Source organism: Otolemur garnettii, unplaced genomic scaffold, assembly GCF_000181295.1.
Source record: "Otolemur garnettii isolate 467f Iridium unplaced genomic scaffold, OtoGar3 scaffold00097, whole genome shotgun sequence".
NCBI classification, from domain to species: Eukaryota; Metazoa; Chordata; class Mammalia; order Primates; family Galagidae; genus Otolemur; species Otolemur garnettii.
In genome coordinates, this window is record NW_003852492.1 from 2,714,932 (window position 1) to 2,737,237 (window position 22,306).

The following is a 22,306-nucleotide window of genomic DNA, read 5'->3' on the forward strand; positions in this document are numbered from 1 at the left end:
CTAGTCGTAGGATAATGGCCAGGGCTGAATGGTCCCCCCAGAAGCCCTGAACTCTCCTGCGCCATCTCCCCGAAGTTAACATCGCCTGGACTAGGAAGCGCCGATCTCAGCAAGTAAGTTGTCCTCTCTTGCTCCTCCATTTCGCCCCCAGCCGCTGCTTCTGGAAGGCGGGCGACTCACTCGGGCGCCCATTACCCCAGCAACAGGCTTTCACCGGGAACTCGCCAGATCCAGAGCCCGGGGGTTCACGTGGGGAGGCCTGGGCAGTCCCAAATTCAGTTGGGGACCAGGAGACTTGGGCAGTGGCAGGCTGCCCTGCTGGGGGCCGCCAGCCAGGGAGTGATCCTCTCGGCTCTGACACCCGACTGGGGATACCTGGCGGCGCCTGGAATCCGCGACTGCCGGATGGGGGAGTTGGGAGGACGTTACTGCCCTCCCTAGCGGCTCTGTCTTCAGGTGGGGATAGAGAGGGCAGGTGCGGACAGCGACCCCTCAGCTTAGGTCCTCAGCTCAATCTCGCTTTCTCCTGTACCCATGACCACATTGGAAGCACAGCTTTGTGGTTTGGGCCTCCTGGCTGCCCTGCCACTTCCTAATACCTGCCCATCTCTTTTTAAATATCTTCCAAACCGTTCAAAGTGGCCAGGGGTTGAGGGGATGAGGAAGGAGAGACCTTCATTACTCCCCTCCTCCTGCCAGACCCCGTCCCCCACGCTAGGCTCCCCGTGACCTCTCCTTAGGTCAGTGCTGACCCCAGAGTTCTAGGCCTACCCCAAATATGGGGTGGGCACGGCCAGCCAGCACCTGTTCAGAGCCCTTTCAAACACCAGAAGACCACGGGAACAGGCACGCTTGTGGTGTACTTTACTCTCTTTAAATTCTTTTGGTGAGGCAGAGATCACCAGCCTCAATCTGGAGGTGAGAGACGGCAGCCCAGAGAGGCTGTGGAGCTTGCCTGAGGCACACAGCCTATAAAGCAGGGCTTGCTCCTGGGGTCTGACTCCAAACGTTCCTTGCTTTCATTGTGAGCTACTTGTTCTAGGGCTTTCCAGTTCACAAGGCACTTTCCATGTGAGAAAGAGACAGATGCTTATGAAGCCAAGGTGCTTGCTGAGCTGGACAGTCCTGAGGGGCAGAGCTTGTTTCTCCTGGTTTATAGATGACACGAAAGCTGCGGAATTCCTAGCACAAGCACTAGGGCTGTCGGTTCTGACACCCCGGTCCTCTGGCTACAAAGTCAGGGTCTGTCCACTATGAAAAGCTGAGCCTGAAAGATGTTCTTGCCTTCCCAAATCCATGCCTTTTCCTCAGATCCAGGGATGAATCCATCAGCTGGCTGAACGAGGCCCTCAGGCATCCTAGATCCTGAGGGATAAGTGGGTGGAATGATTGGGGTCTTACAGGGAAGTGCCCGCGAGGTGAGGCTCTGACCTTGGTCAGGCTGCCTGGCCTTTTCAGCTGCTGAGTACCTGAGATGGCAGCTTTCTGCTCAGAGGTGGGATATGGCCTTTAGCAGGAGCCCTGAAACGCAGGGCGTGTGCTTCTTGAATGGTGTCAGGGCCACCATTGAAAGAGAGGAGACATCTCGTAGCACCTGCCTGTACATTCCACGAAGTACAAGGCTCGCCCTGAAACAGTGTTCCAGACATTCTCTCTAGCTGCCCAGCAGAACGGGGACCTGCCACCCAGGCATGGGCTTTTCCGGGCCTCTCCAAACACTGCTCTGAGAGTCTGGCCCTGCTCACAGGCAGCGTCTGTCATCTGAGCAGCAGGCAGCATCCCGGAGGGGCTGGGTTCTCTCCATCCAGCAAGCAGCTCAGCTGAAGGAGGTGGAGATCAGCCGGCAGGGGTTATGGAGTGGGGCGAGATGGGGCATGTTGCTTGCTCGGCCCAGGGTTATCCTAAAAGCTTAGCTCCCTTCTCTGGGATGAACTTAGGTCCATGGGACTCTCATGAGCTGTGCTTTGCAGTGTGGAGAGCTTCCCTGTGTGGGCACAAACAGGAGTGTGGTGGTGCTAGCACCGTGCTCTCTGGTCTCGCTGGCCCTGGTCCAGGCAGCATGACAAGTTCCCTGGGGGGCTCTCTGTGAGCTCCTGACTGGGCTTGTCCAGGAATTTGGGAGGCTCTTAAGTCTGCCCTTGTCCTCTGAGATGAAGCTGACCCCACCGGGGGGAAGAAGCATCTGGAGTGCTCTTTCTCCAGTTCCCAATTGCCCTTAACATGACTAATTCCTGGTCCATTCTGTGGGCAAAGTCACCAACAGGTGTGCTGTGCATTCAACTGCTTCAAAAGTGCATCCGATTCTGGGTTTTGTTTTTAAATTCATCCAACAACTGTTTACTTGTTATCATGTGCCAGGAATAATTAATTTTTGAAAACCTTGGAATGTGATGGTCAGGGAGGGTTATGCTTTCCGGTTAGGAGAATGTTCGCAAAACCTGATGTTTTCTGAGCCAGTACTGATTGGCTACTTAGGCTGGGGGTGGAAGGACAGCAGAGGGCCCAGGGGTCCGCTAGGTAGGTCAAGGGAGCCATGTTTTATTAAGATTTTCACTGCGTATGAGTTATAAACATTGAGGGGTGGCTGTGTTTCCAAGAGACGACCCATCACCAGGTGACTATTAGGTCAGTTGTCAGCCATGGAGGAATGTTTCTGTTGTTCCTAAAGATAAGGCAAAGAAAACTGGAGTTCAAACACAAAGGATTATAGTGAAGCACTTGAATAAAAATCCTTGAATGTGTTTCTCAAAAAGACTGGTGGAGTGGCTTTCCCTGAAACGATTTTAAAAGGGAGCAGATAGCGTCCCCATCTAGGGCTGGCACGGCTGTCCCGGCAGCGGCTAATCTAGTTCTTCCTACCTTGACCTTCTGATAAGGGAGCTATTCTAAGCAGCAGAGCCTGGGATGGCAGTAACCCTGCCAAGAGCCATGTCAAGTTAAATGTTAGAGCCAAACCTTTATTCAACACATGACCCTGGAGATCCTGGCTGGTGCTTAAATGCTAGGTTCCATTAACGTTCCAGACCAGAGCAGGCTGGGGGCCAAAGGTCGGGGTAATCTGACCAGTTGGCATGTGGCAACAGCACTTCCTGGTGACTGGGGATCAACCCATATGGTGGCCAGTGAGTCTAAGGGACAGGGAAGGTGGGGGAGGGGAGGGAGTGAGCACACCACCCCACCCCACCCCGCCCCCTCATCCCCAGCCCTGGGACTTATGCTTTGCTCCTGGGCGAGCTGCCCACGTTTCGGGTCCCCGCCTGACAATCAGGTGGCCCCACTGCCATCATCCCACAGGATTTCTTGCTGCTCAGAAAAGAAAAAGGCCAGGATGACAGGCAGGAGCACCCCAGGTGCTGTGTGGGGCCAACCTTGGTCTTGCCCAGCAGAGTCACCCCCAGGATTGCTCTGCTGAGGACTAGGCATGAGAGTCTAGGGGGACCCAGCCCCAGGGACCCTCAAACAAAGGCCACAAGGACAGGCAGACTACCAGGGCTGTGAATAATCCACAGCGACCCACAGGACCCGGGCATGAGGGGCTCCCCACCCTAGCTCCTCAGCTGCTTTACCAAGTGCCCTTCATCAGATGAACTCACGTGGTCACTCATAGCTTTTCAACGACATGGAGGGAGTTCCTACCTCAGGCCAGACATTGCACAGGCCCCTGAGATGGACGCTGGAAGCCGGCTCCTCACACCAGCCTGCCTGCCCTCCAGCTCCCTCAGATGACCCCCTCGGGGAGGTGCAAGGGAGCAGAGGCTGAGGCAGACTGCCAGGGACAGGGATGGCTTCCCATGGGGGTGCCCCTGCCCCGACCTTTGTCCCTTACTTCCTCTCATCACACCCCCGCCCCCTTTTAAGCATCTGCCCTTGATTGTGTTTTATTTTCTCCCTCCCTCCCTCCTTCCCTCTCCCTCTCTTTCTTTCTCTCTCCTCCCTCTCTTCATGTTTTTTCCCTTCTTTTTCTCGTTCATTCTCTTGATCATAAATGCCCTTTACTGTTTCTTCAGTTCAGCCCCGTTTTCTACTTCAGTCATTCTCTTCTTTTTGGTATCGTTCCTTCTGAGTTAATTGTAGACTCACATGCAGTCTAAGAAGTAACTCAGAGAGACCCAGGGCAGGCTTCGCTCAGTTTCCCCTGAACGTGATACTTTGTAAAACTGTAGTGCACTGTCTACGCGGACAAATGATGTTTCCATGCCACGGATCTCTCTTACATGGCCACATACGCTGCCCGCCCATCCCACCCTCTCCTTAACCCCCGGCAACCTGTTCTCCATTTCTGCGATTTTTGTCATTTCAAGAATGTTCTTTAATTAGGATCCTATGGCATGTAACTTTTTGGGATTGGCTTTTTTCATTCCACATATTTCTCTGGAAAATCACCCACGTGTGCATGTGCGTGGGAGGTGTTTTCCTTTTTCATTGCTGTGTAGTATTCCATAGTCTCTATAACTATTCACTCATTGAAAATCATCCAGGGTGTTTCCAGATTGGGGCTACTATAAATAAAGCTGCTATAAATATTTATGTGATAGTTTTTATGCAAATATTAAGTTTTCATTTCTCTGGGATAAATGCCCAGAAGTGTAATTGTTGGGTCATAAGGTAGTTGCATGTTTAGGTTTAAAAAAAAAAAAAAACTGCTGCAAAACCGTTTTTGTAGTGACTGTCCCATCTTACATTTCCACCAGCAATATAAGAGTGATGTGGTTTCTCCACATCTTTACCAACATTTGGTGTTGTCACAATTTTTGTTTAGTTATTCCAATAGGGGCGTAGTGATATCTCTTCAAGGTTTTATTTTGCATTTCCGTATTTGCTAATTCACGTTACCTCCACCTGTCCCCATCAGCAAAATGACTCTCCACATCTTCCTCCCGTTTTCCAATTGGAATGGCTGTTGTTGTTGTTTTAAGAGTTTTCAAATATCTCGTAGACACTAATCTTTGTCAGACCTGTAGTTTGCAAATATCTTCTCCTACTCTGAAATTTTCATCTTCTTAAAAGATCTGTTCCAGAGCAAATGTTTTTAATTTTGATAAAGTTTAATCGATCAAGTTTATGGCTTGAAATTTGGTGTCAAATCTAAGAACCCTTTGCTGCCCTAGATCTTGAAGAGTTTCTCCCATGTTTTTTTCCTAGAAGTTTTATCACTTTATCTCTCTTATACTTAAGTCCATGATCCATTTTGAGTTAATTTTATGTAAGTTCTGACACTTAGGGCACAGTTCATTTATTTGCCTCTGGATGTCCAATGCTCCAGCACCAGGGGGGAAAGGCCGTCTTTCCGCCATCGACTTCCTCTTGAAGGTTGTTAATGATAGACTGTGTATACTTGCGAAGGTCCATTTTGGGGGTTCACTGGTCTGGTTCCTCAGTCTATGCGTCTGTCCTCCGGCCAATACCACATGGTCTTGATCACGGTAATAAGTCTTGGACTCAAGTAGATTGAAAAAGAACGAAGTGTGAGGAATCAAATTTGTTTTATCTATTCTGATTGTTTTCGTTTTGCCTTTCCATGGAAATTTTAGAATAATCTTATATAGGTCTACAAAAACTCTTGTGGGGTTTTGAATGGGAATTGCATGGAACCTGCGTGGTAACCTGGGGAGCACGGACATTTTCACTGTACCGAGTCTTCCGATCATGGACCCTGTGTTTCCCCCGTGTGGCTGTTCTCTGATCTCTTTCCTGGGCACTTTGTAATTGTCAGCCATTGCTGGTGCTCTGCCATGAACCTGCTGTATAACCTTGGGTATGTCACTTGGTTTCTCAGACCTTCAGATAGCTTTCTGGAAAGTGGGTCTTGACACCTACGTTGAAGTGCCACAGAAGAGGGCAAATAGGACGGCAGGTGAGCGTTGCCCCTGGCAGCGTTCAAGACGCAGCTCCCTTCCCCTGAGTGCCAGCTGCTCCCGCCCAGCTCTCATTCTGGCGCCCACGTCTCCTTTCTCTTCCCTTCCCTTCTGCATCCTTTTCACTTTCACCCCCTGCTTGTTCATCCTTCTTTCATTCTCAACCCCTCACTCTGATTCCTCCTCACACTTCACCTTTTTTCCTCCCATTCTCACCGGCTACTCCTGTTTCATTCACTCTCCCATGACATGAGCCGGCTTCTCTTTGGGGGGTCATTTGGGCAATCCCTTCTCCTAACTTTCCTTCCACTGGGAGTGTGACTCCAGGGCCACTCCACCCAGGTTCCAATCCAAGCCACCGACTCACTAAACTAGGGGCAATTCACTCAACCTCCTAGGCCTCCGTTTTCTCTTCTATAAAGTGGGGTAAATAGTACCTCATATTTACCCCACTTTTTCTGAAATGATTCAAAATATTAATGTAAACCATCGAGAATAAAAACAGGTATATTGTACACACCCAGGAAGTTTCAGCTGTAATTATTGGGATTATACCTATTATACCCGTTTCTCTAGTTCTCACTGGTTCGTTTACTTTTTTACCATCACATCTTTTTTAGTTATATGTAAACACGTTCATATCCACATTCCCTGGCGGTCTTGCCCTTCTCTCATACACACTTCTCCAATCTCACATTCTCTAATCGTTACCGATAAATTGGCACCAGCGCAGGAAATATGTCCCTTCAGCTGTAGAGAGGAAACAAGTATTTTTTCATTCTAATTATTAATCCCCTTTATTATTTAATGCAGAATGCCTACAGTGTGGGGTCACAATGAGGAAAATGTATTATAAGTACGCCGCTCACTTTCAGAGAGATGGCAGGCTTAAAAAGGAACAGTACCAGACAAATAGAAACAAATGTGGGGAAATGTACAATGAGTTAATGTGATTTCCATGCCATTTTATTCATGATTTTTCATACGTCTTCTGCAGACGGCTGGGAGGGTTCATGTGGATGGTGCGAGGAAACCAGAGCAGCTCACCAGGGAGGGCAGCGAAATAGTCCGCGTTGAGCAAAGGGGAGGCGGACAGGTGGGCGCCTCCATCGCAGGCTCGCGGGCTGCTCCAAGATGCCCTGCTCAGTAATCGGGCTCGTCCGCGATACTAAATTACTTGAAAGGTACTCACCTGTGATTACACCTTTCAAATCTACATTCCCTACCTCCAATTAGGCCTAATTGCTGCCCTTTTAAAAATGGCTGAGTATATTTAGACCCACTTAGACATCCTGAAAGGGATCTTTTAAATATCATCAAAATGGTCTTTTTGTCTTTGTATTTTCTCCAAAGACTTGAACTCCTCAAGGAAAATGCCAGATCTGTCTGCAGTCATTTCAGATATGAGCTCCGTCATCCTTTAAAAACCCTTCCGTGGAACACCACTCAACCCTACTCTCTCTGCCTGTCATGTTCATTGCAAACTCTCAGTATTTTTGTTTCTTTAACGACAAAGTGACCGCGGGATTAGTCCACACCACATCCAATAGTATACAGTTTCTCCCCAGACACCAGAAAACAGCGGACGGGGCTTTCTGCCCCCTTTAGATGAGTGATGGGGAACCCTCTCAGAACCCCAGCTGAGTGAGCTGCCAGTTGTCTCCCCCTTGTCTGGGCTGCCCAGGGCTCTGCAGGCCCCAAACCCACTTTCTGGTGGCCCCTTCTTTGTGCAGCCAGAGGTCAGGGCCCTTGTGAACTATTTCAGTTTTGTTTTGCATAAACTCACAGTCAGCACTTCTGTGTCTCCGGTGCCAGCACCCTGAGACTGGGGCAGTCGGCACCTGTCCCCCTCAACTGCTTATCTGCAAGGCAGGACTAATATGCTGGGATTCTCCAGCCTAGAGTCAGAAAGGGCCCAACAGAGATGCAAATGGATGTTATTGTCCCATAATAATAATTCCACGCATTACTGTATTACTGCAGACTTCATAACTGCTCTTAACCTACACTGGTTCAGGTTGGGGAGCCACATACATTATGTTAGGATTTGGGAGGATGGAATTTTCCTGGTCAGCATTATGATTCCTGTAGGTACTTTCATTTCTCATCTAGGAAAAGAGACCCAGGGTAGAGACCCACGGAGTGAATGTGTCATTCAGAGCCTGGAGTGAGGATTACAGTGCAGAGCCAAGATGGTTAGACTCTAACGGCTGTGAGGCAGGAGAGTAGGGCACAGTCAGGGCAGCGTGGTTACAAGCTGGGTTCTGCTGCTTGCGAGCCATCTGGCCTTGGGTAAGTTCCCTCCCTGTTCTGAATCTCCGTCTCCACATTAGCATAATGGACACATCATACTCACTCCATGCTGCTGTTGAGCTGCCGTAGTGAGTGAACGTAAGCAAGGCAGCCGTTCAGGGAAGCGTACACACACATGCACACACACACACTCACGTGCACACGTGTGCACACATATATTCCACAAAGAAAAACAAGAGGCCAGTACACCTGCTCCAGGAGACAAGTTGAGCCTATGTTTACGGCAAAAACAAAAGGAGGGGAAGGGCCGGAAGGGCACAGCACAGACAGCAGAGAGGCTCCCTAAGAGCTTGCTGTGCTCCGGGTGCCGCTGAGCCAGAATGAGGGACAGCTGAGTGACTCCACGAGGGACCTCACCCCCACACCCTCAGCTTTGTTCCTTGACTTATCCTGAACAATACTCTCGCCTCTGAGGGACGGGCCATCACAGGATGGAGGGCCAGGTGCTCTGAGCAGGGGAGACTCGTGTGTCTGCAGCAGCTCCCAGTGCGGGGTCAGTCTGAGCAAGGCCGGTGTGGGGGCCCTCAGCCCCCTGAGCAGTCCCCTCCCACCTCACCAGCAGCTCCCTTCTGCCACCCTTAACTGCTCAGCAGTCAGGGAACAGAACATCGTGTGCAGGGATGCCTCGTGGTGACGGAGTGCTCTGTCTGACAGCCTGTCCCTAGATCCACACTGTCTACAGCTCCACATTCCACTCAGAGCCCCTCACCCTGCTCCTGGCACAAAGCCTGCCCCCCCCACACACACACACAGCCCCAGGAGGCCCAGCCACTCTGGCTATGGGCAACACAGGAGAACCTGCGCTCTCGGGCTTCCCGCTGGGAGCAGAGCCAGAAGGACGGTGCCCTCCCCGCCCTGCGAGCCCGTCACAGCAAGGAGCAGCCTGGCTTAACACACAGCACCCATGTCCCTGGTTCCCAGCTAGTTACTGATCAGCAGCCATTCCACCTGAGCTGCAAACCAGCTTGGGAGATCACCCGCTCCCCCACCTCCATCCTAGGGAGCAGAAGGAACAGGGGTCATCACAGCAGCCAGCCTCATGGCGGAGGAGGCTGGGGAGCCAGGGCTATGGGCACAGGCTTGGGCAGGACGCAGGACTGGTCGGGACCATGAGAACCAGGGCGCTGGGGAAGCAGCCTCCTGGACTGAGCCCGCATCTTCCCCTAGGTTCCCTGCCTTTTTCATCTTGAAAATGGACAGACTGTGCTTACTGCAGGCCCATCAGTACAAATAGGAAAGCTTTGCGGAGAGCTGCCTGGCTCTACCACAACTCTGAGCACTGCACTCAGCAGAACTCAAAGTACAATCCCACATGTCAGGGCAGGAAAAGGCCTCTCTCTGACTCAGTAGCCCAGAAATATAAATTGGCAGTTGACATACTGAATCTGACTCACAGATATATTTTCTTTGGCTAGCTTAGTGTTTATAAAATCAGGAAATTAGTTGTCAACATGGTAAAAAAGAAAGTTCATGCTCAAAGGTTTCAGTTTCTGACTTTTTTGGAAAAAGAAAGTGGAGGATCTTACGGTGCCAGCTCCACACCTGGTGTGGCAATAACAGCTAGAGCCGAGTCGTGGTGCTCAGTTCGCTGCAGTCCTCACCACTCCCTGCTGTGCCCCCAAAAGCCAGAGCAACTTTTGGTTGCATTTACCATGTGTTTATATAATGCCTTTTCCTAGAATAAAGGAATTAAACATTTTAAATTTGCTTAAGTTAAAAATGTGAAAATGAAGGTCTGAGAAGACATCACATTTGAATAAAAATAGGAGAAAGTGTTGTGGTCTGTGTACGACCAATAATCACAGACAGGGTGTCTGAGTTGAGAGACCCCAGCCCCGAAGCTGCACTCACTGACCTCTGCACCCCTGCGTAGATGGTGGAGTCAGCGCCACCCCATGGATCCTGGTTACAGCATGGGCACCCCACCCAACTGGGAAAGTCGGAGTAAGGAGACACTACCCTCAGGCCTGACAGACTCAGACCCACCTTAGAGAAATGAGAATCCGACATGAGGTGTTGAAGTGAAATTGGTAGCTGCTGGCTACTAGTCTTTTTCTGTAGTGGAGCCATTGTTCAAACAGAGACACTTCTGAGAGTGACCAGGGCATTGCAGTGACCGTGCCAGAACAGCAGGTGTCACCTGGGACAGGTGGATGCCTCATCTCCTCGGAGCGATTGGGGACCTTTGGGGGCAAGTACTGCTGTAGTTGGAAAAGGAGAGGCAGCCACCGTCAGATGAAAATGGGGACTCCAGGAGGGAGGAGGAGGAAGGAGGAGGAAGGAGAGAACGGCCCCAGTCAGAGGGACCAGGGCACCACCAAGCTCCCAGGCAGCAGAGCAGGAAACCATGGTTTGGTTTCCTGGCATGGATCAGGTATCTGTCAACCTGGCTGCATCCTGGGCATGTTTCTCCAGGTCTGAGCCCTATAGAGGTGCAAAACAGCCGGGTCAACCCCCGAGGGCTGAGGAGGGGCACCCTCAGAGGCAGGGAGTCAGGCAAAGGCTGGCCTTGCTGCTTCCTAAGCCTGTGGCCTTGAGCAAACTACTCAGTCACTTGGCTTTTGTGGTCTGTAAAATGAGGATACTAAGGCAGACCTAGCAGAGTTGTGTGAGCATTAAATGATACAGTTCCTTAAAAGCACTCGGTCTGGAGATGGCACATAATGCTCTGTGATGACTGTTTGCTCCCGTGTTCTCATGTCAGGATGGCTTTGCTATCTCACCCTACTCACTGGGCACCTTCCTCACCACCCCAGCTGTACCCTGGTCTCCCCGTCACTCTCTGCTGCTCAGGTGTGTTCACCGCGTGCTCCCCACAAACAGGGAGCTCCCTGTGGGCAGGAACATACCACTGGGTTATTAGAGTCACTGGGGCCAGGTTCCCTGGGGTGGCACCTGGGTGTCACCTGCTGTCAGCACCCAGGGTAAAGAAGTCTCACTCCTCAGGTATGGACTGAAGACCAGCCACAGCTACACCAGTGGGGTCTCCTTAGGAAAATACATGGACTCTGGGAACCCCTGAACTAGTGACTTGGAACCTGCATTTTGACAAAATCCCTGTGCTTGGGACGCTCAGGAAAGTCAGTGAAGTTGAGTCTGCTGCCCTTTATCCCCAGGGCCCAGTGCAATGCAAACACCCCTTGGGTGTTCAGTGGGGGTTCACTGATTGACTCTCCCAATGAAGTAATGAAACCAGGTGTCGGTGTCCCCAAAATTCCACACCTACCACCCGTGGGCTATGACCCAGACTAACTTGGGTTCAAAAAGAAAAGCCATCAAACACCCAGGAATTAGAAAAAAGACTCCAACCTATGTTGATAGGACAAATAGCTGCAAAATGGTGAGTTTTTAAAATGAAATACCTACTGGGTTTGTAAAGATTTAATACTACGGGGCTCTGTGCCATTAAACCTCAGAGTATACTACAAAACAGAAAAAAGGAAAAAGGTTGTTTGTTGTAAGGCTGGTAATTATAAAAAGCTGGAAAACCAGCCTGGCCCCCTGGAAGGAGCCAGCCCATGCATGTAGGTGGGCCCATGGGTGGCCAGGGCACTGACCGACCCCCCTCTAGGAAGGGACACCTGCCAGGCAGGGCCTGGTCCTGCCCCCCACCTTCCAGCAGTATACACATACACCTCCAACCCCACCGGGGACTGGGGCTGCCCTGGGTTCCTCGGCCTCCCTCCCTCCCCGCTGGTCTCCCTGCAGGGGGACTACAGCTTTTCTCACAGGCTGCCAGGGGCCTAGAGCGTAGAACAGAAGCGAGGACCACTGTCCCCAGCCCCAGCATGGACACGGTCAGGGACAGCACACAGGAGCTGGAGGGGGGGGGTCATGGAAAGTCCCTGCATCACACTCCACAGCGCTCAGGGCCCCAGGCCCAGCTGTGTCTCCCCTCCCGCCCTGTGGGAGGACCCAGGAAGCCAGAAGCAGCCTCTGCAGGAGCAGAGACGAGGGTGCCAGGCAAATCGCAAGGACGCCCCAGACCTGAGCACAGCCCAGTCTCTGCCCAGGTGCGGAAGGGCGGGAAGGGGAAGGACTCAGGTCTCATCTCAGGCACAGCCTCTTGGGGGTTAGGGGAGAAGTACCCCCCTCTGCAGGCAGCACTAACCCTTGGGGAGCTGCTGCCTCCCCCATCTGGAGACCCAGGCTTGGAGCTTAGCTCCACCCCATGCACCAGCTATACGGCTCTGGGCAGGTTCTTTGGGTTTCTGCCTAGTTTCTCCTTTCGTAAGATGAGGATGATAACTGGGCTGTTAGAAGATTCTCCTTCCTCATCCTTGGGTCCTTTCAGGCCTCCCGTCCACGTCCCCTCACGCAGCTGGGCCTCAGGTAGAAAATAATAAGAGCAGCTGCCCAGGGCAGCTCCCACGAGCCGGCGCTGTACACGCACCTTCCATTCAGATAAAGTGACAGAGGCTTAGAGAAATGGCTTTCCCCAAAGACCCTCAGCTGGAGGCAGACAATAGAACTTGAACAGTCTGATGCCAGGGTCACCTCCTCATCCAGTTCATCATCCGGCTTCCCTCACTGGGCTGCATTTCCTATTTCTGCCATAACTGATGACGACAGACTTAATGTCATGAAACAGCACTTACTTATTAGCCCTCAGGTCTACAGGTCAGAGGCGCCAAACCATGTGCCTAAGCTCCACTCTGTTCTCACAAGGGCAAAATCAAGGTGTCAGCAGAGGGTCAGTATTCCCACCTGGAACTCAGGGCCCTCCTCCAAGCCCCCGGGGTTGTGGCCAAGTTCAGTTATTTGTTGCAGGACTGAAGTCCTGGATTCCTTGCTGGCTGTTAGCTGCGGGCTACTGTTAGCTGCGGGCTGCTCTCAGCTCCCAGAGGTCACCCACATTCCCTGCCAGGTGGCCTCTCCATCTTTACAGCCAGGAGAGAAGAATCTTCCTCTCATCTAATTCCTCTAATGAGCTGACTCTTCTGTGACAAGAAAAGGCTGGTCCCTTCCAAGGGCTTCTATAATTAGGGCAGACTCCCTTCCTAAAGCTAGCTGCGCCATGTAGCATAACCTAATATTGGGTGTGAGGCTCCCATCTCCAACTCCCAGGGATTAGACAAGGGCATAAACCAGCGGGCAAGAATCACAAGGGTATCTCCAAGTCTGCCTGCTTACATTGCCTTCTCTATCCCAGTGGACACTCCGTCCATGACACCTGTAATCCTCCCTGCTAACCCTGAAAATCCTTGCAGGAAATGGGACAGCTTATTCATGAACTGGTTTGGAGCATTTCATATTTAGCAGGTGCAGAGACTCATAGACAGCAGCATAAAATGCCCCAGTACAGCACAGAGTATGTCCCCTCCAGTCTTCTTCCTCCACCCTTATCCCATGTCCCGACTCTCAGGAAAGGCAGGTCCTGACCATACGTGACAGAAAGAAGGAAATTGATAAAGTTGCTCCAGTTTCCATTTTCACAGGCAGGGACATCGAGTCTGAGAAGACTCCCAGCCCAGAGCCCCTCCAGGCAGCTTCTGTCAGGCTTTTGCCACCACTACTCCGCCCGTGACACAGCTTCCTCACTGTGGTGGGTGTTTTTTGAAATCCTGAACACAGAGGTCCCTTTAAATGGATGTCAGATTTGCTAATGCACTATCTGAAATATAACTGACTTTGATTCTGCCTCTTTTGAATCTTTCTCCACTTGTGTTTTCATATCAAAGGGATTAAACCACTTTGCTGGACTTGAAGCTCTGTCTTTTCCAGAAGCTTTCATCACCTCTGAGCACAGCTTCCCATTCACAGACACAGGACAGGCTTAGAGGAGGAAGAGCGGTAACAGGCTGGCTGAGGTCTAACGGGATTTGCTCTGCTGGGTGCCTCTCCCCGTGTCTCACAGAGACCAGCTAGAATACCTGGCTCGCCTGGGCCAGGGCCTTCCTCTTGCCTCTCTCTCTCGCAGAGACCCCAGGTTCAAAGGGGCAATGTTAGAATGTGAGCTTCAGGAGGCTGGCTCTGCACTCATCTTCTCTGCGTTGTGTCCAGCTCCTAACACAGGGCTGGCCTGAGTAGGGCCTCACTTAATGCTAAGTGGGACAATGGACTTTGAATGCCTGATTGAACAGACTCATCTGCATGGTTCCTGGAAAGCCTTTTGACCTGATGGGCATGCAACACTGGAGGCCAGGCTTTCAGGATGGGCATTTTACCTGCCCCTAAAGAATCTGGAGAGTAGAGGCTCTGTGCCGGCCAGCTCAGTGCTGCCCTGCAAATTGTCCACTGGGGCTTTAGACCCACACTTAGATGTTCTTTGCCTCTCTTTCTTCATCTTTAAATGGGGTTGCTGGGACATTGCATCACAGTTCAATTCAAAGAGAATTTACAAATATACACGTATACTTATAGTTACGTTGATGATTGTTATCATATATTCTCAAATCCCTACAATGCCTCCTGAAGGCTGCAGAGGCAGAGAATATTATCTGGCATTTACAACAGAGTTTACTGAGCCAAAGAAAATTAAGGCTTTCCTTGAACCACAGAACAAGTATGTTGGACACCCAGCTAGACTCCCTGGGTTGAGTTAGAACTAACTTCTGCAGGTGACTCTGGCACCCATGGAGAACGTGTCCCAGCATCAGATCAGCAGACTACCTTTTCCTGTCTGCCAGACATAAACAGTTTTCAGAATTAGGCTGAAGTGTCCTAGAAAACATTTCCCTGTTTGTAGTACAGCACAGGGCCTTCGCCTAGAAGAACGTATGCGAGTATGTTTAAAAATAAAGAAGGAAACAGTGCAGAAAATCAGCAGAAAGCTGTTCTCCCCAAAGAGCTGAGGGCAGGAGGATGTGCATTCCCCCGCGCCCTGCCCGATGGCTCGTTCTCACAGGCGCTGTGCCTGCCCTATCCAACATCAGTGGCTGCGGAGGTCTCCACTCCTCCTGGAACTCTGGGTTCCAGCAGCTGGGGCCCCAGGAGCACACAGGGCCTCAGCATCAGCACCAGGTCTCCTCATCTCTGAGCCTCTGGTTTTCAGAATCAAGTCCCCTACTTAGGGGCAGAGCAAACTCCTGCTTGGAATCTCCAAAGAAGCCTTCAGCGTCTCCCTCTTTCTTCCATTCACCTTGTTGGTGCCACATGAGGGAGGGAGCAGGTGGCTCTGTACAGAATAGGAAATGGCTAATGGCTGTCGGACACAAATAGCCCCTCAGGTGGCCCGTCAGTAGGATGTTTAAATGTTGCCTTGAGCATGCTGCAGCCACCCAGGCAGTAAAGGAAAAAGCCTGCCAGGTCAGCTGACTTCCCAGGATGGGGACATGGGCCGTGGCTGGCCAGCAAGGCAGCCGGCTCGGTGCTCTGTAGACCTGTCAGCAGGTTGTTCTATCGGGAACACAGTTTCTGGTGCTCCTTCTAGCTGGACCTGTGTCTGTAGTGATTGCAAAAGTGGCAGCAAGGTACTTCCTAGAAGGGACTGCCCCAAATAGCCCTGAGATCAGTTGACATCCAAAGACGGAAGCACTAACATCGAGATGACCAGTTCAAAGCACTTAGTAGCAGAACTCACTTGAGGGTGCTGTGGGCGCTCACGGCAGGCAGTGGAAGAGACCCCGGCATGTCTGCAGCAAGGAGATCAGCCCCTTTGTGTGGCCTAAGGCTGGGTGAGTTCCTGGGCAATCTGTCAGTGTTTCAGCAGCAGCTAAATAAGTTCATAGTTGCTTGGGAATGTTCAAGGCTTCAGCTGGTGTCCAAGCCTGAAGAAGAAAACACGCCGGGGAAGAGTGGCCTAGGCACTCAGAGAAAGAAGGTGGGAGGCGCTGGGGAGCCTGACTCCTGGGAAGGAGAACACCGGCAAGGTCAAGGAAAACTTGCTTAAAATGATGGAAAAGCGCTGAGTGATCTCTCCCAGGTTAAGAGCCCACAGAGCTTTCTGGAGGGAGCAGCTCGTCAGCCTGAGCCCCAGTATCTGCCGGCCATGGTACGGCAGGTGGTGCCGTGTGCCCTTAGGTGGGAGCCACATATGCCTAGATCCCAAACCCACCAGGACACAGGCTGCTTGAACTTCCTGCTCCTTGTCTAAAACCTGAGGGTGTAAGAACAAATCTGTCCCATAGCTTTGCTTGAGGAGCTGATGGCTATAAATTTCTCAGTGCAGTGCCTGGCTCATAAATGCTCATGAATTTAGGCTGCTATTTCACATTTAACAGATTCTTGTGGTCTTTCGAACACCATCAGGACCTTTAAAACATTTGAAATGGGTTTGAACAGACTATCAGAAAAGCACTAGGGTGGGTGTTGCAGGTGACTGGGTGTCTGAAGTGTGACGTGTACTCTGCAAACATTTTAAAGCCTTCTGAAAACTTGAGGGCACTGCCTGCCCATCTCAATTTCTCAGAGGACAGGGAATAACTGACTCAAATTTCTTAATGGTGGGTCCACACAGCAATGTTTCCTTTTAGTAAGTGCTCAGACAGCCACAGACTCCCCACTCGGATGGTGGGAGTGACCATTTGCCGAATCAGACACAAGCTACCTTTCCCCTTTTGTCTGAGGCTAAAAGGTCTCTTATAAAACGGCGGGAGAGAGACAGCAGGGTATAAAGGAAGGAGCCCAGGCTTTGGGCCAGATGAGCAGGGATCTGAAGATGAGCTTTGCCATGGACTTAGTGGCCTGCGTGTCACCTAAGCTCTTGGGGACTCTTTCTTATTCTTCCATTTATTCAATAAGTACTTTTTGAATGTATAGAATGTCCCAAGCCATGTTCTAGGTACTTGGAATATATCAGGAAACAGACACAGAGTTCTGCCCTTGTGGTTCTGATATTCTGATGGCAGGAGATTATTAGACATCAGTAACAATATGACATTTATGTAATTAGGATTCCAACAACGAAGGTTATTGTGGTGATAATAAGCGATAATCCTTGTATAAACAGGTGTCGTTAAACTATGGCCCGCGGGCCACATGCAACCCGCCTAGGACATTTATCCGGCCCACCGGTGTTTTTGCCACCTCTGCCTATCCTGCTTGGCAGCTGACTCATCCCAGGGCCCACAGTCCAGCCCTCCAATGGTCTGAGGGACAGTGAACTGGCCTCCTGTTTAAAAAGTTTGAGGACCCCTGGCATAGAACATAGTAGGCATTTAATAAATTATTGCTTTTTTTTTTCTTGCAGTTTTTGGCCAGGGCCGGGCTTGAACCCGCTACCTCTGGTATATGGGGCCTGCACCCTACTCCTTGACCCACAGGCGCTGCCCTGCTACTATTATTATTATAATTGCTCCCAGATTTCTCAAATCCTTTAAACCCGGCAGAATGCAGGTTGCATCTACGCACTTTTCATTTATTCACCCGACATAAAGCTGTTGAGAGTCTATTACATGGTAGTCTGTGCTAGGCTCCAGGGACTCAGGAAGGACAGGGGTCCTTTTTGAACTGTGCACTCTGCTCCATCGTAGGTGGAGGAGAGGCCTGTGGGCGCCCACTGGGAAGAGTGACCGCCAGTCTTACGTTTCTGTGAAGCGGGACAGTCACTAACTGACGCTGTCTTTGAAATTCAGAGCACCCCAGGCGGCGATGGCTGGCGACTCTAGGAATGCTATGAACCAGGACATGGAGATCGGAGTCACCCCGTGGGACCCCAGGAAGATTCCCAAGCAGGCCCGCGACTACGTGCCGGTGGCCACAGACCGCACGCGCCTGCTGGCGGACGGCAAGAAGCCGCGGCAGCGCTACATGGAGAAGAGCGGCAAGTGCAACGTGCACCACGGCAACGTGCGCGAGACCTACCGCTACCTGAGCGACCTCTTCACCACGCTGGTGGACCTCAAGTGGCGCTTCAACCTGCTGGTCTTCACCATGGTCTACACCACCACCTGGCTGCTCTTCGGCTTCATCTGGTGGCTCATCGCCTACATCCGGGGCGACCTGGACCACGTGGGCGACCAGGACTGGATCCCCTGCGTGGAGAACCTCAGCGGCTTCGTGTCCGCCTTCCTGTTCTCCATCGAGACGGAGACGACCATCGGGTACGGCTTCCGTGTGATCACGGAGAAGTGTCCCGAGGGCATCGTGCTGCTGCTGGTGCAGGCCATCCTGGGCTCCATTGTCAACGCCTTCATGGTGGGCTGCATGTTCGTGAAGATCAGCCAGCCCAAGAAGCGGGCCGAGACGCTCATGTTCTCCAACAACGCGGTCATCTCCATGCGCGACGACAAGCTGTGCCTCATGTTCCGCGTGGGCGACCTGCGCAACTCGCACATCGTGGAGGCCTCCATCCGCGCCAAGCTCATCAAGTCGCGCCAGACCAAGGAGGGCGAGTTCATCCCGCTGAACCAGACGGACATCAACGTGGGCTTCGACACAGGCGACGACCGCCTCTTCCTGGTGTCGCCCCTCATCATCTCCCACGAGATCAACGAGAAGAGCCCCTTCTGGGAGATGTCTCGGGCTCAGCTGGACCAGGAGGAGTTTGAAGTCGTGGTTATCCTCGAAGGCATGGTGGAAGCAACAGGTAAGGCCTTCTGCCCTCCACACTGTGACTCCCAGCCATGGAACCTGTGCCTGGGAGTCCTGCATGGTGACCAGGAGGCACTGTCACCCAGGCTGCTGTGATGACAGCAGCCAGCACTGACCCAACCTTGCCTGCTCCCAGCCAGCCCTAACCTTTATTTTTTTTTTATTTTATTTTTTTTTTTTTGAGACAGAGCCTCAAGCTGTCCCCCTGGGTAGAGTGCCATGGCATTACAGCTCATAGCAACCTCCAACTCCTGGGCTCAAGCGAGTCTCCTGCCTCTGCCTCCCAAGTAGCTGGGACCACAGGCGCCCGCCACAACGCCCGGCTATTTTTTTTGGTTGCAGCCATTATTGTTGTTTGGCAGGTCCAGGCTGGGGATTCGAACCTGCCACCTTAGGTGTACGTGGCTGGCGCCTTAGCCGGTTGAGCTATAGGCGCCGAGCCCAGCCCTAACCTTTAAACAAACACAATGGCACTGAATGCTCCACAGGCACAGATGAGGAAACAGATCAGATCACTGGCCCAAGAGCAAGGCTACCTAGTCACAGAGCCAGGAAGGAATCAAGGTAGGGCCCCCAGAGCTGGCGCTGATTCCCACAGGGCTAAACGGCCCCCTTCTGCAACAAGTGTTCTAGCCAAACAGAAGTCACTGATCCAATGACTTGGGGAAACAGAGTGAAGCAAAGGTGAGCTGGTTTCTCTACAGCAGACTTCGCTTACGATGTCTCTCTTCATAAGGGGAGGACAGGAGGCAGAACTCCCAACCTCCTGGGGGCTCTCACATAATCCTTTCCTGGGAGACACACCCACACCCCAGGCCTGCCCCTCAGCTTCCCCGGAAGGCTGCTTCAGTGAACCCAGGTGTGCCTGGACACTGCCTTGCTAAAGACAGTGCACCCAGGTAAGGCACCAGCACCCACATGCACCCCAAGGAGCACCCTCCCTGCTGCCAGGCAGCTCCTGCTGGGCTGCTGACTCCCACAGGTAGCCAAGGGCCTCCACATCCCTCAGCTGTCCGCTGCACAGATCTCTGAGATAGGCTCCGGGGAGCCCATAGCCTGGGGGAGTCCAGGCTCTGGCTGGGGACCCCAGTCTTCCCCACATGCCCACTTGGGGCCAGAGAGGAGCCTCCAGCAAAACCTTCCCTTCCTGTCTGGCTACCACCTTCTTCTCTCTCCGCTTCCCCCCGACCCCTCCACCCCTCTACCCCCATAGATGAAGCACCAGGTCAGGCCCTAACAACTTGCTGCAAACGCTCTCAGGCTCAGAACGATACGTGTGTATTTTCCGAATTCTTGCCAACAACAGTGGAGGGCTGGCTTCAGTCTCACTTTGTAGACATGGAAGCTGAACCCGAAAAGCTCGTACAGTGAGTGGTTTATACTCAGGTCTTCCACTTACAAATCCAGAGCTTTTTACCTCGCACACCACTCTGGCCTCCTAAAATACTCGGGCCCTGTTAGCCTTTGTAAGCTGGTCACAGAGCAGGGACTCAGAGCGTCCGCAAGCCTCCCTTTGGAAGGCGGGGGCAGGGGTGCTAACAGGCTCCAGGGACTGTTGCCAGAGGGGGTTGCCTGGCCATCTGCTGGGTGCTGGAGCTGGGCCAGGCAGCATATGGTGGCACCCAGGGGAGCCCCTGGGGCTGAGGATGGTCAGGATACAGGAAGCTTCCCCTTGCAGAGCTGGGGGCTCCAGGTCACCCTGTCCTTGGCACTGAGGTCAGAATCAGAACATAGGCTGAGTCTCTGGGGGAAGAGCTATACTCGAAAGTTACAAAAGAAGAATCAGTTCAGAGACAAGGGGTCAAATAAGGAAGCCTTGTCTGATCATTCCCGTGATGGCTGTCACTGCTCCCAGCCCCACAGCAGAGGGAGCAGGTCCTGACATCTTGGCTTCTCCCCTCTGCGCCCCTCAGTCAGTGGCCCACAGCTGACTTGGCCTGACTGTTTGGCCACCTCCCCTCCCACAACATGAGCTATATTTGCTCTGCCTATGGGGGCAGGCGGGAGCTGAGGGTAGGAAGCCCCAGCCACAGCTGTTCTGATGGGCCTGCCTGGCTCACTGGAGCACTAGGGCACTCAGCATGGGCTGTGGGTCCAGGCCAAGGCTTGAGCCATTCAGCTGTGCCACATGTCACCTGTGTGCATTTGGCCAAATTCCTGAACTCGTCAGCACAGTGAGGAGACTCAGTCTCACAGGGGTTGAGAAGATTCCAGACCAAATGGAGCAGCCCACACACAGCACCATGCCTGACCCCTAAAGAATCCTCTCCAAGGGCATTGAAAGGTGACAGAGACACAGCAGCATCTCCAGCCCACTGCCATGTCCCAAAAGGCAGGACAGGAAGGAGAGCAGGAGGAGCCCCAGGGGCCTGCAGACATCTGGCCCAGGGCAGGGCTGCTTAGAGCCAGTTTGGGCATCCACACCTCTGCTGAGGCTGGAGTGGGCAACTACGCTGAGTACTGACTGGATGGGCCTGACCCAGGGGCCCTGAAAGCAGAGTGCAGCTATGAGCCCCCATGTGCAGGGTAGGCTGGGGGTGCCAGGCAGTGGGGCACAAATGTGGAAAGCAGCCTTTAACCAGGGGCTAGTCCGTATGAGACCCTCCCAGAGAAGGCTCCCCTGACACCGCCGCCACCCAACCCCCCAGAGAGCACAGCTTGTACTTGACTTGGCTAGAAGATTAAATATCAGAAAGCTGTTACCCTAGGCACTGAGGCTTCTCATCCATAAACAAAGCTGCCCTCTCTCTCTGGAGAGAAAGCAACACCTAAAAATAACACAGGCATGGCAAGGGCGGAGTAGACAGGGACTGGAGGCACTGGACCGTCCTCAGATCAAGGAACCAAGCTCTGGGTGTGTGCATGTGCATGCGTGTGTGTGAGCGTGGAGTCCTCTGGGTGTGTGTGTGTGCATGCACGTGTGTGAGCGTGGAGTCCTCAGTCCATGTGCGTCTACCCGAAACAATCCCCGTATGTTCCAAGTGCCTGTCAGGTTCTCTGTGTTCACTCGCTTTGAATTTATCTTTGCTCCAGTCCCTTTTCCACCTCTTTTCTCATCTCAGTCTTGTAGATCTGAATACCGCTTTCAAGAGCCACAATCCTGCCTCCACCCGTTCCAAAAAGTATTCACTCCAGTCTCTAGGAACCTACTCCAGGACATTGCATGTTGATTTCTAATTTTCTGTCTCCACAAATCTTGAGCTTCTCCAGGGCAAGAACTATGTCTTACTCAGCTTTATACCTCCATTGAGCTTAGCACAAAGTAGATGTTCAGCAAATCCTTGATGAATAGTAGGATTAATGGATGATGAGATGACAGGATGGATGGATGGGCAATGGGATGAATAAATGGATAATAGGATGGATGAATGTTTGGATGGAGGATGGGATGGATGGATAATGGATGAATGAATGGGTGATGGGAAGGATGAATGGGTAATTGGATGGATGGATGATGGATGGATGAATGGGTGATGGGAAGGATGAATGGGTAATTGGATGGAGGGGTGACTGGATGGATGGATGGATGGATGGATGGATGATGGATGGATGAATGGGTGATGGGAAGGATGAATGGGCGATGGGAAGGATGAATGGGTAATTGGATGGAGGGGTGACTGGATGGATGGATGGATGGATGATGGATGGGTGAATGGGCGATGGGA

General features: G+C 52.1%; 1 protein-coding gene across 1 annotated transcript in view; it reads left to right on the plus strand.

Annotated features, from left to right (window-relative positions):
• The first annotated feature begins 99 nt into the window (after positions 1–99).
• Positions 100–22,306, plus strand: part of KCNJ5 (potassium voltage-gated channel subfamily J member 5) — a 22,848-nt gene continuing 641 nt past the window's right edge. Inside the window, exons 1-2 of the mRNA XM_003795896.2 lie at positions 100–113; positions 17,686–18,636. Coding sequence (XP_003795944.1) covers positions 17,700–18,636 — 937 coding nt within the window. The 5' untranslated portion in view covers positions 100–113; positions 17,686–17,699. The remainder of the gene's footprint in view (positions 114–17,685; positions 18,637–22,306) is intronic.